We start from the raw sequence: 15,387 nt of genomic DNA, 5'->3' as shown, positions 1-15,387 counted from the left end.
ACAAGTCACCCACGGAAGGAGGGCCCTAAGACTCAGGAGTACTGGGCACAGGGCTGGTGGAGCTACTCTCAGTGTGCATTTGTGCAGGAAAGAACAGAAACTGCATGGTCTCTCTGAAAACTGTCATCCAGATCCCTCAGCCCCTCGCATTTAAATCTACACTCCCAAATTCACTCTGGGCACCAGGTGACTAGCGCTGCCTGTGCACTAGGCAGGGAACTCTTTGGCACAGCGGAGGACAACCCGGAGATTACCTGGTGGGCTTAAGCCAAGACTGGTGCTGCTTTCTGTTTTGCTTTGCTTGGTGATTTTTTTTTGTTTGTTTGTTTGTTTGTTTGTTTGTTTTGTTTTGCTTTTTTGTTTTTTTGCTTTTGTTTTTGTTTTGTTTTGTGTTGTTTTGCTTTGTTCTTCTCTTTTTTCCTTTCTTTTCTTTTTCTTTTTTTTCTTTCTTTCTCTTCTTTTTTTTTCTTTTCCTTGCTTGTTGTGATTTGCTTTGTTCTGTCTTTATTTCTTTGATATCTTTGCCTATGTTGAGTGGGGATTGTCTGTTGTATTTTACATGTGAATGTACTTGATTTGTTTTCCTTGATGTTGTTGTTGTTGTTGTTGTACTTGGTAACTTTATTTGTGCTGAAACTGCCCTACCAGGGCCCAGATTAAGAGGCACAAGATTCAACATATCCAGAAGCCAACTCTGGACCAAACCAGAGTACTACCGGGTTTGACCTACAAGTCACCCATGGAAGGAGGGCCCTAAGACTCAGGAATACTGACCACAGGGCTGGTGGAGCTACTCTCAGCGTGCATTTGTGCAGGAAAGGACAGAAACTGCATGGTCTCTCTGAAAACTGTCATCCAGACCCCTCAGCCCCTCGCATTTAAATCTACACTCCCAAATTCACTCTGGGCACCAGGTGACCAGCGCTGCCTGCGCAATAGGCAGGGAACTCTTTGGCACAGCAGAGGACAACCTGGAGATTACCTGGTGGGCTTAAGCCAAGACTGGTTCTGCTTTCTGTTTTGCTTTGCTTGGTACTTCCTTTTTTTTTTTTTTTTTTTTTTCTGCTTGTAGTGATTTGCTTTGTTCTGTCATTATTGCTTTGATATCTTTGCCTATGTTGAGGGGGGATTGTCGGTTGTATTTTATTTGTGAATGTACTTGATTTGTTTTCTTTGTTGTTGTTGTTGTTGTACTTGGTAACTTGATTTGTGCTGAAACTGCCCTACCAGGGCCCAGCTTAAGAGGCACAAGATTCAACATTTTCCAGAAGCCAACTCTGGACCAAACCAGAGTACTACCGAGTTTGACCTACAAGTCACACACCCAGAGGGAATTCTCTGAAGGCACAAGAGCCCATAGAGGCCAAACCTCATTTAAGTGGCCAACCCTCACCCAGCAGAACACCCTGCAGTGGGCAGAGCCAAGTTTCACAACTAGACGGCCTAGGAGTTAAGCCCACCTACTCACAAGCAAAAAGCAATCAAAGTTCTTCTTGAACAGGACGATATACTAAACACACGAGCCTCCTGTGGAGCACATGCAGAGAAGAACGAAGTAGTCCAAGTCAAATATAAAAGACACATACTACATAAGATAACCCAGCAAGAACTAAGAGCTCTAGGGGATCTTCCTAATACATCAAAGCAAACACAGAGAGTCAGTCAGAATGGGGAGACAAAGAAACATGTCCCAAATAAAAGAACAGAAGAAACCTCCACAACTGGAACCAAATGAAGCAGAGGTAACCAACATGTCAGAGACAGAGTTCAGAACACTGGTGATAAGAATGTTTAAGGAGCTTAGAGAAGACATAAAGAAGGATATAGAAATCATAAAGAACAACCAGTTAGAGCTAAAAAAGGATGTAGAAATCTTAACGAACAACCAGCTAGAACTAAAAAACACAATTACCGAAATTAAGAACTCACTTGAAGGAATGACCAGCAGGTTAGATGAAGCAGAGGATCGAATCAGCGACTTAGAAGACAAGTTAGCAGAGATCACTCAAACTGAACAACAGAAAGAAAAAAGAATAAAAAACAATGAAGATGGGTTAAGAGACCTCTGGGATAACATCAAGCGCAACAACATGCGCATCATAGGAATACCAGAAGGCGAAGAGAAGAAGCAAGGGATTGAGAACATATTTGAGGTAATAATGTCAGAAAACTTCCCTAACCTGATGAAGGAAACCAACATACAAGCCCAGGAAGTGCAGAGAGTTCCAACCAGGATAAACCCAAACAGGCCCACACCAAGACACATTATAGTTAAAATGGCAAAGCTTAAAGACAAAGAGAGAATCTTGAAAGCAGCAAGAGAAAGGCAGAAGGTTACATACAAGGGAACTCCCATAAGACTATCAAATGACTTTTCTACAGAAACATTGAAGGCAAGGAGGGAGTGGCAGGAGATACTCAAAGTGATGGAACACAAAGGCCTACAACCTAGATTGCTTTATCCAGCAAGGCTATCATTTAAAGTTGATGGAGAGATAAAGAGCTTCCCAGAAAAGAACAAACTGAAAGAATTTATGACAACCAAGCCAGCATTGCAAGAAATACTAAAAGGACTTCTGTAAATAGAAGAAAGATGAAAACAATTTACTACAAATCTAAAAATGGCAATAACTATGTACCTATCAATAATCACTTTAAATGTAAATGGATTAAACGCTCCAATCAAGAGACATAGGGTGGCTGAGTGGATAAGGAAACAAGACCCTTGTATATGCTGTATACAAGAGACTCATTTCAGATCAAAAGACACACACAGGCTGAAAGTGAAGGGTTGGAGTAACATATTTTATGCAAATGGAAGCGAGAAAAAAGCTGGAGTTGCAATACTTATATCTGACAAAATAGACTTTAAAATGAAGAACATATTAAAAGACAAAGATGGGCACTATATAATAATAAAGGGATCAATCCGACAAGAGGACATAACCCTAGTAAACATCTATGCACCTAACATAGGAGCACCTAAATATATAAAACAGGTACTGATGGACATAAAGACAGAGATCAACAGCAACACTATCATAGTAGGGGACTTCAACACACCTCTGACAACAAGGGACAGGTCCTCCAGACAGAAAATCAATATGGAAACAACAGCCTTAAATGATACTTTGGAGCAGTTGGACTTAATTGATATTTTCAGAGCATTTCACCCCAATGCTGCAGAATACACGTTCTTCTCAAGTGCTCATGGAACATTTTCTAAAATAGATCATATGTTAGGACACAAGACAAGCCTCGATAAATTTAAGAAAATTGAAATCATACCAATTGTCTTCTCTGACCACAGTGCTATGAAATTAGAAATGAACTACAGGGGAAAAAAACCAGGAAGATACACCAATTCATGGAGGCTGAATAACATGTTGCTAAATAATGAATGGGTCAAGCAGCAGATCAAAGAAGAAATCAAAAGATATCTTGAGACAAATGAGAATGAGAACACGACGACCCAAAATCTATGGGATGCTGCGAAAGCAGTCCTAAGAGGGAAGTTCATAGCACTGCAGGCCTACCTAAAGAAACAAGAAACATCACTAATTGACAGTTTATCTTCACACTTAAGGGATCTGAAAAAAGAACAGCAAAATAAACCCAAAGGGAGCACAAGGAAGGAGATAATAAGGATCAGAGCAGAAATAAATGAAATAGAAACCAGAAAAACAATACAAAAGATCAATGAATCCAAGAGTTGGTTCTTAGAGAAGATAAACAAAATTGACAAACCTTTAGCCAGACTCATTAAAAAAAGGAGAGAGAGGACCCAAATTAATAAAATCAGAAATGAAAGAGGAGAAGTGACAACAGACACCACAGAAATACAAAAAATTGTAAGAAATTACTATGAGCAACTATATGCCAACAAATTTGACAACCTTGAAGAAATGGACAATTTTCTAGAGGCGCACAACCTTCCAAAGCTAACTCAAGAAGAAACAGAAAGCCTGAACAGTCTGATTACCACCAGGGAAATTGAATCAGTAATCAATAATCTCCCAACAAACAAAAGCCCTGGACCAGATGGCTTTACAGGTGAATTTTTCAAAACGTTCAAAAAAGAATTATCACCTATTCTCCTCAAGCTCTTCCAAAAAATCCAGAAGGAAGGAAGACTCCCAAACACTTTTTACGAAGCCACTATCACCCTGATCCCAAAAGCAGACAAAGACACCACAAAGAAAGAAAACTACAGGCCGATATCTCTAATGAACATAGATGCAAAAATTCTCAACAAATTATTAGCAAACAGAATTCAGCAATACATTAAAAAGATCATACACCATGATCAAGTGGGATTCATCCCTGGTATGCAGGGGTGGTTCAACATCCGCAAATCAATTAATGTGATACACCACATTAACAAAATGAAAAATAAAAATCACATGATCATATCAATAGATGCAGAAAAAGCATTTGATAAAATACAACAACCTTTTATGATAAAAACCCTTAAGAAAGTGGGAATAGAGGGATCATATCTTAACATAATAAAGGCCATATATGACAAACCCACAGCTAACATCATACTCAATGGGGAAAAGCTAAAACCATTCCCCCTAAGATCAGGAACAAGACAAGGTTGCCCACTTTCTCCACTTCTATTCAACATAGTGCTGGAAGTTCTAGCCACAGCAATCAGACAAGAGAAAGAAATAAAAGGCATCCAAATTGGTAAGGAGGAAGTAAAATTATCATTATATGCAGATGATATGATTCTATATATAGAGAACCCTAAAGACTCCACCAAGAAACTATTAGAACTGATAGATGAATTTAGTAAAGTAGCAGGATATAAAATTAATATTCGGAAATCAGTTGCATTTGTATATACCAATGATAAAATAGCAGAAGGAGAAATTAAAAAAAACAATTCCATTTACAATTGCTCCAAAGACTATAAAATATCTGGGAATAAATCTAACCAAAGATGTAAAGGATCTGTACTCAGAAAATTATACAACACTGAAGAAAGAAATGAAAGAAGACATAAATAGATGGAAACACATTCCATGTTCATGGATAGGAAGAATTAATATAATTAAAATGTCCATACTGCCTAAGGCAATATACATATTCAACGCAATTCCTATCAAACTACCAACGACGTTTTTCACAGAAATAGAACATATAATCCTAAAATTTATATGGGACCATAAAAGACCCCGGATAGCCTCAGCAATCTTGAGAAATAAGAACAAAGTGGGAGGTATAACGATACCTGATTTCAAACTATACTACAAGGCTACAGTAATCAAAACAACATGGTACTGGCATAAAAATAGATACATAGATCAATGGAACAGAATAGAGAGTCCAGACGTAAATCCATGCCTATATGCCCATCTAATCTATGACAATGGAAGCAAGAATGTACGATGGGGTAAAGATAGTCTGTTCAATAAGTGGTGTTGGGAAACCTGGACGGACACATGCAAGAAAATGAAGCTGGACCACCTCCTTACACCATATACAAAAACAAATTCAAAATGGCTTAAAGACTTAAATGTAAGATCTGAAACCATAAAATATCTAGAAGAAAATATAGGAAGAAACTTCATGGACATTACCCGGAGTAAGATTTTCACTGATATATCCCCTCGCGCGAGCGAAGTAAGAGAAAAAATAAACATGTGGGATTACATCAAACTAAAAAGTTTTTTCACAGCAAAGGAAACCATCAATAAAACAAAAAGGGATCCTACTGTATGGGAAAAGATATTTGCCAATGATATATCTGATAAGGGATTAATATCACAAATCTATAAAAAACTTACTCAACTCAACTCCAAAAAAACAAACAACCCAATTAAAAAATGGGCAGAGGACTTGGGGAGACATTTCTCTAAGAAGGACATACAGAAGGCAAGAAGACATATGAAGAAATGCTCAACCTCACTAACCATCAGAGAAATGCAAATAAAAACCACAATGAGATACCACCTCACTCCAGTCAAAATGGCTATTATCAATAAATCAACAAACAACAAATGCTGGCGCGGATGTGGAGAAAAGGGAACGCTAGTGCACTGTTGGTGGGACTGCAGATTAGTGCAGCCACTATGGAAAACAGTATGGAGGTATCTCAGGAATCTGAAAATGGAACTACCCTATGATCCAGTAATTCCACTCCTAGGCATCTACCCGGAGAAATCCAAAACTCCAATTCAAAAATCTGTATGCACTCCTATGTTTATTGCAGCACTTTACACAATAGCCAAGATATGGAAACAACCAAAATGCCCATCGGTAGATGACTGGATTAAGAAGCTGTGGTACATTTATACAATGGAGTACTACGCAGCCATAAAGAAGAAAGAAATCTTATCATTTGCAGCAACATGGATGGATCTAGAGAACATTATGTTAAGTGAAATAAGTCAGAAAGAGAAAGACAAGTACCATATGATCTCACTTATATATGGAATCTAAAAAAAAGACTATGTGAATGAACTAATCAAAGTCAGTTTTGGGGACGCAGAGAAAAAACCGAGAGTGGTTAGATGGGTGTGTGGGAGGGGGTTGGGGATAAGGGGAAAGGTGAAGGGATTTGGAAGCAGCTGGTAACCACAAGATGGCCTCAGGGTTTTTCTTTTGAAAATTAATTTGGGGAAGGTATTCTATAATGTTGTAAAGATTTTGTTGGGTATCCGATGGACATGCGTCCTATTTGGGAGACCACCTCAGGGATACTGTGGATACCTGATCATGGCATTGTACATCAGAAGCTAAACATTAATGAATGCCAACTATAATTTTATATATATAATGTGATGGTTCAGTGTGAGGTCGGAGGGATAGTGGATGGGGGGAGGGGGGTTCACAGTATGAGGGATATAAATGATGAACGTCTAAGTATTACCTTGTTTCGTACACCTGAAACTAATAAATAAATTAATTAATAAAAAAAAAATATATAATGCTAGAAAGAATAAAATAAATCCTAGAGCCTCTTTCTCTTTCTCTGCTTCTTTGGCCTTTCCTTCCTTCTACTCTCTTCCCAATGTATTTCTCCCAATGTTTTCATTACTGGTTAGAGAGATCAGAGTATTTTAGCAATTAGATGGTTTGCTCTACAGTACTGTTCTAGACAAGAATATTTTGAATTTTCTATAACGCTTTATGCTTGCTAGTGAAGAAAATCCTCACTTATATGTCTTTTTGAGGAAGCAGAGTTCTCTTTGATGTTTTTGATGTTTCGGTAAAATTATTACTTCCTCTCTGAGAAAATAATCAATTTTTCCCTTTTTGGAATGTAGAAATTACATTGTATTCTTTTCTTTTTATCACATAGATAAGTAGTATCAGGAAATGAAGATAAGAAAAAATTATTCAAAATCGACCATCAATAACCATTCTGTCATTTTGGTATCTAGTCTTTTAAACAGAACTTATAATGTGATTCAACAAACATATTATGTGACTGTGGAGGTGACTCCCTCTTTCCAAGGTCAAACCATATATAAGAGGTTGTATCATAGTGTATGAATGTGAATATATGGCAGGAGGAGCTGGAGACAAGGAAGTGGGGAGAAAGTAGGAATAAAGATGAACAAAGATAATGGCCCTGCCTATCTCCCAGGCTGGTGGCATTTATTTATACAATTTCTTTATAGTAGCTGTTTAGAGGAAACAAACGAGGAGATGGCATTTTTAACTATTTTTAATAGTTCATTTCCTGCTAAGAATGCATGTTAACCCCATTTCTCCTCTTTTAAGGAGAAAACTACATTTTATATTTTCATGTCTTACTTCTGGTAACTATTAGAACATAGATTATGGAAAAAATGCCATGACTTACCTGAGTCTCAGTTTCCTCAGATGTGAAAAAGTTATATCATTGATACTTTTGTAGGTTGCTGTGATTTTCCCACATTCCATGTTTACTGTTAAACTATATTACAAGATTACTTTTACTCTAATGACCATTTAGATGTTTATGGGGAATGACTTATGTAGTTCACAAGGATATTTTATACTGTAACCAACTGCTAATAATATGGTGGCATTTACCTATAACTGAAGATAATAACTACCAAGGATTAAGATCACAAAATGCATGAGTCTATGTTTGACTGTGGGAACTCATAACCAATGGTCAGAGAATGTCTAGTCAGTGTTGAAAGAGTTTTGAGGAGAGGCTGTGAAACGGTATGGAAGGGTGTGGGCCCAGAGGCAGGTATGGAAGCCTATGCACAAATTGGACAATCATATAAGCTCTTCCTATTTAAAGGTCCATACGGATTTCCTCTTATTAAAATCCAGATATTGATTTACCATTTCCTGAATTTTGAATTTTAATCTTATCAAAATCCAGATATTGATTTACCCTCTCCTGAGTGTGCCTGACAGTCCATTTCTAAGCTCCCAGCTGATGCTAAAGCTGCTGATTCCTGGATATAACTGAGGCCTAGGGCAGCTATGATCTGCTCTGAGAAGAATGCGCACAGGCCTCGTGAGTACAGGGATACTGATTGTGGCAAAAATTTACAAAGGACACTCAGAGGTATGCTTCTGACATGAGGAAAGACACATGCAACATAGAAGGAGACTGCTCAGCAATGTGCAGTAGGAAAAGGCTATTTATATGGAGTAGGAAAAGGCTATTTGCTTAAGTGAAAAGTAAACAGTACACTTAAACATTGATAGAGGGCTTGCAGACATGGTTATAACAGTTATACATACTTGGAAATACTCTGTATAAGTCAAATGCCTGAATTCTAGGCCAACACTGGCTGAACCAGCTGAGACAGAAGGAGGACACTCCTGAATGCTGATATTCTTGGGAAGTGAGCCAAGGATCCCATGGCATGTGTCTCGTGGAGCATTGGGTCTAGCTCACAGGACAGTGCCTCTTGCAATTGCTGTGGTCACACCCCTGTCAGGTATGGGGTGTGATCCCATACCTGATATGGTAATCTGAAAAGCTACGTAAAAATGAAACACCAGCGCGTAAATGGTAATCGGAACAAACTAATATGTGCTTTGGCTAATTGCATTTTGGGGAATGGAAAGTCTGGGGAGGATTTGATGGGTGGAATTGTTTTAAGGGACAAAATATGAAATAACCAGAGAATGGGCTTGAGTTTAAACTAGGTGGGAGTGTAATAAACTCATAAATCCAAAGGCATCTTAGTTTTTTAGATTTGTGACCGTTAAGTGAAAATATACTAGGTGTTGTAAATTGCATCGAGTCCCCTTTTCCACTAGGGTATGTTCAAGCAATCTGGGACTACAAATGAATCGGGTACTATGATAGCTTGGCACATTGATAGTCTCTTGTAGCCTACAAAGAGAATCAAAGCTATATAAAGTGACTGAGAGAGAAGGGAGGAGGAGAAAGCTCCATAGCGCCCATGCAATAAGGAAGGGTCTCTGAGACATCACTGCCTTGGGCATTGCAAGGCTGACATAAAACAGGTTGAGACAAGAGCTGCCTTCGGAGACCAGCAGGAGGTGAGCTAAGTGAGAACAATGAAAGTCTGAAGACCTACCCCTCTGACTTAAGGACCTCCTCACTCAGCTCCTGCCAATAGCTGCCAAGCAGAACGTGGGTTCAAGGCTGCGAGAGCTTTTGATTTTTTTTTCAAGAGAAGCTAAGATTATATAAAGCTAAGAGTTTTATATAAAATTGTCTGTTTTTTAACAAAGTCATCAACAAAGCAAATCCACCCTCCAAAAAAAAAAAAACACACACACAACAGCAACAACAAAACACTATCAGCCAAATAAAATAACCTCATTAGGAAGTATAGAGGTGGTGACCTCTGTGTTATATTTTTATGCAAGTTCAGTGACAGCATGGCTTTTAGAGGTCGTATCCAGACGTGGGGTGCAGTAGCAGAGCAAGAGAACATAGGAACCCCAGGCCCTTTCTTCACCTCTCCTTACCCTTCTGTCTCTTTCCTTTAACACTTCCAGTTCCTGACATCACGTTATATACTTTTTGTGATTTTTGTTTTCTGACAACCCTCTTCCCCCAGCTAGAATGAAATCTCCATGAGGGCAGGTGCCTGTCTGTTTGTCCATGGCTATGTACCCACCACCTCAACTGTATCTGGTACGTAAGTAGGTGATCAATAAACAGATGCCCAGTGAACAATGAATGCCAGGCTGAGCTTATGTTCTTGGGCCCTTATTCCAGAGTCTGACATCTACTTCCTAGCACTTCATGATGCTGCTTTGTTCCAGAACGTCCCAAGGTAATCTCTATCTAAATATTTGAACACAAATAGAATACTTACAAATCCTACTTGGATTTTAAGAAAAAAAAAGAAAAACACAAAAAAAACCCTGGATGATAGAAAGGCAGATCCATTTGTGGTATACATTTAGCTGTGATCATGAAAATACTGACTTACCGTTTGAAATTTTGTAAAGGAAGAACCTTCATTAAGAAAGTACAGCTAGGCCGGCCCAGTGGCTCAGGCAGTTGGAGCTCCATGCTCCTAACACCGAAGGCTGTAGGTCCGATTCCCACATGGGCAAGTGGGCTCTCAACCAGAAGGTTCCTGGATCTCTCAACCACAAGGTTCGACTCCCACAAGGGATGGTGGGCTGCTCCCCGTGCAACTAACAACGGCAACTGGACCTGGAGCTGAGCTGCACCCTCCACAACTAAGACTGAAAGGACAACAACTTAACTTGGAAAAAGCCCTGGAAGTACACACTGTTCCCCAATAAAGTCCTGTTCACCTTCCCCAATAAAATCTTTTTAAAAAAAGAAAATACAGCTAAGCAATCAGACCCAGGGCCCATATCTGTTGACACACAGTGCTGCACTGAGACTGCAATGGGACACTAGGGATGTCTGCTCTCCAAGAATTCTGTATAACTCAAATGGACAATGCTAGGGGACTTCTAATTCTTGCTGGAAAAGAGGCATCTCATCTGGGGCTGCTTACAAAGCAAACACTCCTTTGCATGAAAAAAAAAAAAACTCTTACTTAAATAAGCAAAGTTAAAAACAGCTACACATGCATGCTTTTTGCCACCTGCTGTCTGAAGAAAACAGCTATGCAATGTGCTTGCCCTAGTTTAAACTAATCTTTGAATTCCACACAAAAGCATTCTTCCTGTGCCTGTCTCTCTTTCTAGGGTTGAGTCCACAAAGGGACTAGAAATATATTTCCCTTTAAGTGAGGAAAAAAATATGTTTAAAGGACAGACGAGACCGTTTATAAAAACACTTACTATGAAAAAAACAGGACAAATTAAGTACTCAAAAGACACTTTCTAAAGAGAAGGCTGAGAAGTGTTCAAGGCCATGGCCTTGTTCTGAGCTTGCAGCTCTGGTCCTGCTGGGCATGGTTAACAGAAAGGGTTGAGCCTCAGGGGCCTAGTCCTCCAGGTTGCTGCATCAGGATGTATGCTCAGAACAACTGTTGTGGCATCACTTTTAGTTTGGAAGACTTAAGCAAGAACACAAATGTTATGGAGCCATAGATTTACTCTATTATATAGAGTTTGGGGTCAAGGAGAAGGAACTAACCAGGAACATTTTGTATCAGGGCAGGGGTGTACAGTCAGGAGGGGACTTTGCTGAGTGGAGACAGGGCTGGGCCTGGGTCCCCCAGAGATCTGCAGATTCTGGCTGATCTTGGATAACACACAGCCTCTCTGGGCTTCACTTTCTATGTGAGAAGTTTTAAAGATCCCTCCCATCTTAATGCCCTATTCTTCCAAGTCCTGCCGCCTAGCACATGCTCTGATACAGAGAGAAATCTAGTGAGCTATGTTTTTCTCCCTATTTTTTCAATTCCTCTCCCTCCCTCCAATTAAGGCAGTCAATTCTGGCAAAGGAGCACATCTTAGTTCTACCTCCCTGCTCCAGATGCTCTAATGAAATCCTGAAAAACCCAGAAGAACTGATTCTCTTAATTCTTTGGAGAGTGGGGCAGACATGGAGATAAGCTGCTCAGATGCCTTTTAAGATGTGCTCATGGTCTTGTTAGGGTTCCTTGAGCTAGGTGGGGTACAAATGCCTGGCTGTCTTACCCAACACAGCTGTCTCTGAACAGGCAGGCTTTGCTCCTGAAAATCAATTGGGCTGGAAGAGGCTCTGTCAGGCTGTAGCGCCTGGCCCAATTCTCCTTGCTCCCTCTTTATATCGCAGGCATATTTCTCTCTCATATAACCAGCACCTAAGTAGTGGGACCTGACAGACACAGAAATGTTAGTCTTTGTAACACATAAGCCCTAATGGTTTTTTTTGTTTGTTTGTTTGTTTTTTTTTCCTAATGTTTGTTTTTCAAAAAAGGATCATTGGTGGGCTTCAGGAAACCTATCTGTGAACAACAAGATCCTCATCTTTGTAGCAGAAAGATGTACAGTGAAGATTTCTTTTCCATTCTCTTATTTACAGACAGACAGAGGCTTAGTTCCTGTCAGTTTTAGCCAGTGGTTCAGAACCATGGGTCCATCTAAGAATCACCCCAGCCTTTCAATATGCAAATGCCCAGGCTCCACATGTAAAGCTGTATTTATATGTGGTTTGGGATGTACCACTGGTTTGAGCATGAAATTCCCCCTCATTTGGGCCTCTTCCAGAGATGAGTATCATTTATCCTGCTAAGGATCATTCCAGAAGTTGAAAGGTATTTTACACTAAATGGTCAGTTAAATGATCCCTAGTACATCTCCAGATATTTTTATAAGTCTAGCTGGTAATGCTGCAGACTCATTTCAGAGCATGGTGAATCTTCTTAGAAAGTATTATAGAAAGGTGAAGGAAAGTAGGGATCAATATCAATTTTGAAGTTTTAAACAAAAAACACAAATGTTATAGGGCTCTAACATTTCCTTTACTGTGCAGAGTTTGGGGCAAGGAGTTTTGCATTAACTTGCCATGGATGGAAACTGGGAATAAGGTAGCTATCACTTCAGGTTTCTGGAGTCATAGTTGTACAGAAAGTTATGATTATGGCCCTGATTCACAAACTCCTTTGGGAGCATCACTTGTGATCTCAATCTTCTCTCTCCCATTAATCAGGGAGTGCTCATTCACATAAATGTCCAGGGAGAATATTCGGCCTGGATCACTGGAGTTTCCTGGATCACTGAACAAATTCCCTTGAGGTGATCTTGTCTGCACATTTAGCTTTGCTATTAGATTCAGAAAGTCTGATTTGAAGGCAAGTCTTGTATCTGAGGATACACATGGGCTGAGATTATCTAGGACAGGGAGGCACTAACTTTCCAAGGATACCAATCCTGAAAAGAGAATAAAAGGGGCATTGTCCCGGAATGTTAAATGCACCCAAAAGGAACTACTAGGTATTGTAAAGACTTTTCACTGTATCGTCACAGTTAAAGAAAAAAGTCAGAAGTCCCACGAGAATGCAAACAGATGCAAGGGCTGTGTATTGGGGAAAATGTCCTCTGAGCAAAAGCCAAGCCTTCCCCGCATGGGGGAGACTGGCGGTGAGCAGCCCAGTGAACGTAGAGAAGTCAAGCCTCTGCTGATAGCACAGACCAATAAGAAGAGGAGCATATAGAGGGACTGCACTGTGACTTTCCCTGGACATTGGGCAGCACATAATTAAGTACTAATGAATGCTTCTTGAATACTACAACACATAATATGCTCGTTCTCCAAATTACTCTAAACACACCAATTAAGGACGCTCCCATCTGGGTGAGCTGGAAGCAGTGTCCTATGATGGATGAAACCTGAGCTTGAGGGTTGCTCACACTCCTGTGAGCTCACAAGCACCAAGACCCTCACTGGACACCTCATGGCTTCCTTCTCCTCACTGCACGGTTAGTTCAGGGATCAGCTGAACACACAGGTGGATGAGCTGAGTAAATAACAAAGTGCTTTGCAGATATGAGCTTTTACTGATTTTTTTATAGCACAAGGCCATTAAGGACTGGCTGAGTGCCTATTCCCAGAGCAGCTGGAGGGCCCTTTGGGCGAACACTCCAGCTCAGACAGGCGGCCTCATTTGAATCCCTGTCATCACTCACACACCAGACATTAAGGCAGGGACTCAGCCCTCTATGGCCCAGTTCCCTCAGATGGACAATAGGGACAATGGTCATACCTACTGCTTCGGATGGATGCTGGTGAGTAGAGAGAAACTCACGCAGGAAAAGCATCCAACACAATCATGATTCACAGTGCTCAACAGTGCCCAACAGATGTGGGGCTATCACCAGAAACTAAAATTGAAAAGTACGTGAAGGAGGGGAGTGGGGGAAGTTGGGAAAAGCCCTTTCTGAGAGCCAGCTACTGTAAGAAGCTCCTCTAAGGAACTGTCAAGCTCCTCAGTGGCTGGCCTGACTCTGAGTCAGCAGGAGAAACCACTGCTCTGGTCTCCAGGAGTATTTCTGTGTGTCCATATCAACTGGAAGGTAATGAACCATCATAGTGTATTTTTTTTCCTAGGTACAAATTCCCTTGCAACAATGGTATGTTCACAACACAAGAGGAACTTGGCATGCAAAGAACATCATCTCAAAATGGAGCACAGTCGAATTTGGGGTGGATGCAGGTGATGGGGTGTGGGGAGGCAGGTGATGGACCTCTTATGTCAGAGCTGCTCTTGGGAGGATGTCTGGACTGGGCAGCCATAATAAGCACAGGACTAGGGTGCATTCCATTATGAGTGGCGTGGTTTGTAATGGAATGACATGGATGGGTTCTTAGAATCAGAAAAACACACTGACCTTCACACTACACAGGTGCAGCAGCATAATGACCCACCACGTGTACACGCATCAATTCCTGAGGAAAGTCCAATGAGGTTAACTCAGTGTGTATCCCAAACAAAGAAAATCAGTGACATTACTCACATGAAGAGCTTGGTGCCCCTACCCCCCCCCACCCCCGACCAAGATGCCTGGCTTGGGCAACCAACATGTAAAGAAACAAAAAAGAAACAAAAAATTACATGAGGATCACACTCATTTTTTTTAAATGGACAAAATGTAGCCAGCAACATTATTTTGTTATAAATTATTCAATTTTATCTTAAAATTTAACTTTAAGGAATAAGAATCATGGGCATAGAAATTTTTTTTTCATTTTCAGGAAACCAGGATTTGATGTGGGGTCTGTGGAGAGGGGCATTCTGTCCCTCCCACCCCCTTGCTCTGAGAAAACTATCTAAAAGCATCTTCAGGTATGCTCCACTTATTAGAACCCCTCAACTACAAAGGAAACAATCTACAGTTAAACTGCTGAAAATATCCCTGACACATCTTGGTGCCTTTCTCACTCAGGTATGTACTCAGATGTGAAAGGCTCAAGAGGCAGCACCACCCCCTTACATATACAGTCCAGCAGAGTCTCACCACAATGGCAGCATCTGGTCATACCATCAGCACTTTAGTACAGAGAAACCATATCAAAAGGTAGGAATTAAG

At 40.3% G+C, this 15,387-nt stretch overlaps 1 protein-coding gene across 6 annotated transcripts in view; it reads right to left on the bottom strand.

The window, feature by feature from the left end:
• Positions 1 to 15,387, bottom strand: part of HECW1 (HECT, C2 and WW domain containing E3 ubiquitin protein ligase 1) — a 601,837-nt gene that overhangs the window by 413,086 nt on the left and 173,364 nt on the right. For 2 of the 6 annotated variants that reach the window (XM_081079636.1, XM_081079637.1), the window contains exon 2: positions 14,689 to 14,746. The exons of the other annotated variants lie outside the window; for them this stretch is intronic. In XM_081079636.1, coding sequence (XP_080935762.1) covers positions 14,689 to 14,715 — 27 coding nt within the window. In that variant the 5' untranslated portion in view covers positions 14,716 to 14,746. The remainder of the gene's footprint in view (positions 1 to 14,688; positions 14,747 to 15,387) is intronic. 6 annotated transcript variants of the gene reach the window in all.

This window comes from Rhinolophus hipposideros, assembly GCF_964194185.1.
Source record: "Rhinolophus hipposideros genome assembly, chromosome: 18".
In the NCBI taxonomy this organism is placed as follows: Eukaryota; Metazoa; Chordata; class Mammalia; order Chiroptera; family Rhinolophidae; genus Rhinolophus; species Rhinolophus hipposideros.
Note: the sequence above shows the minus strand (reverse complement) of the source record. Positions and strands in the feature narration are given on the sequence as shown.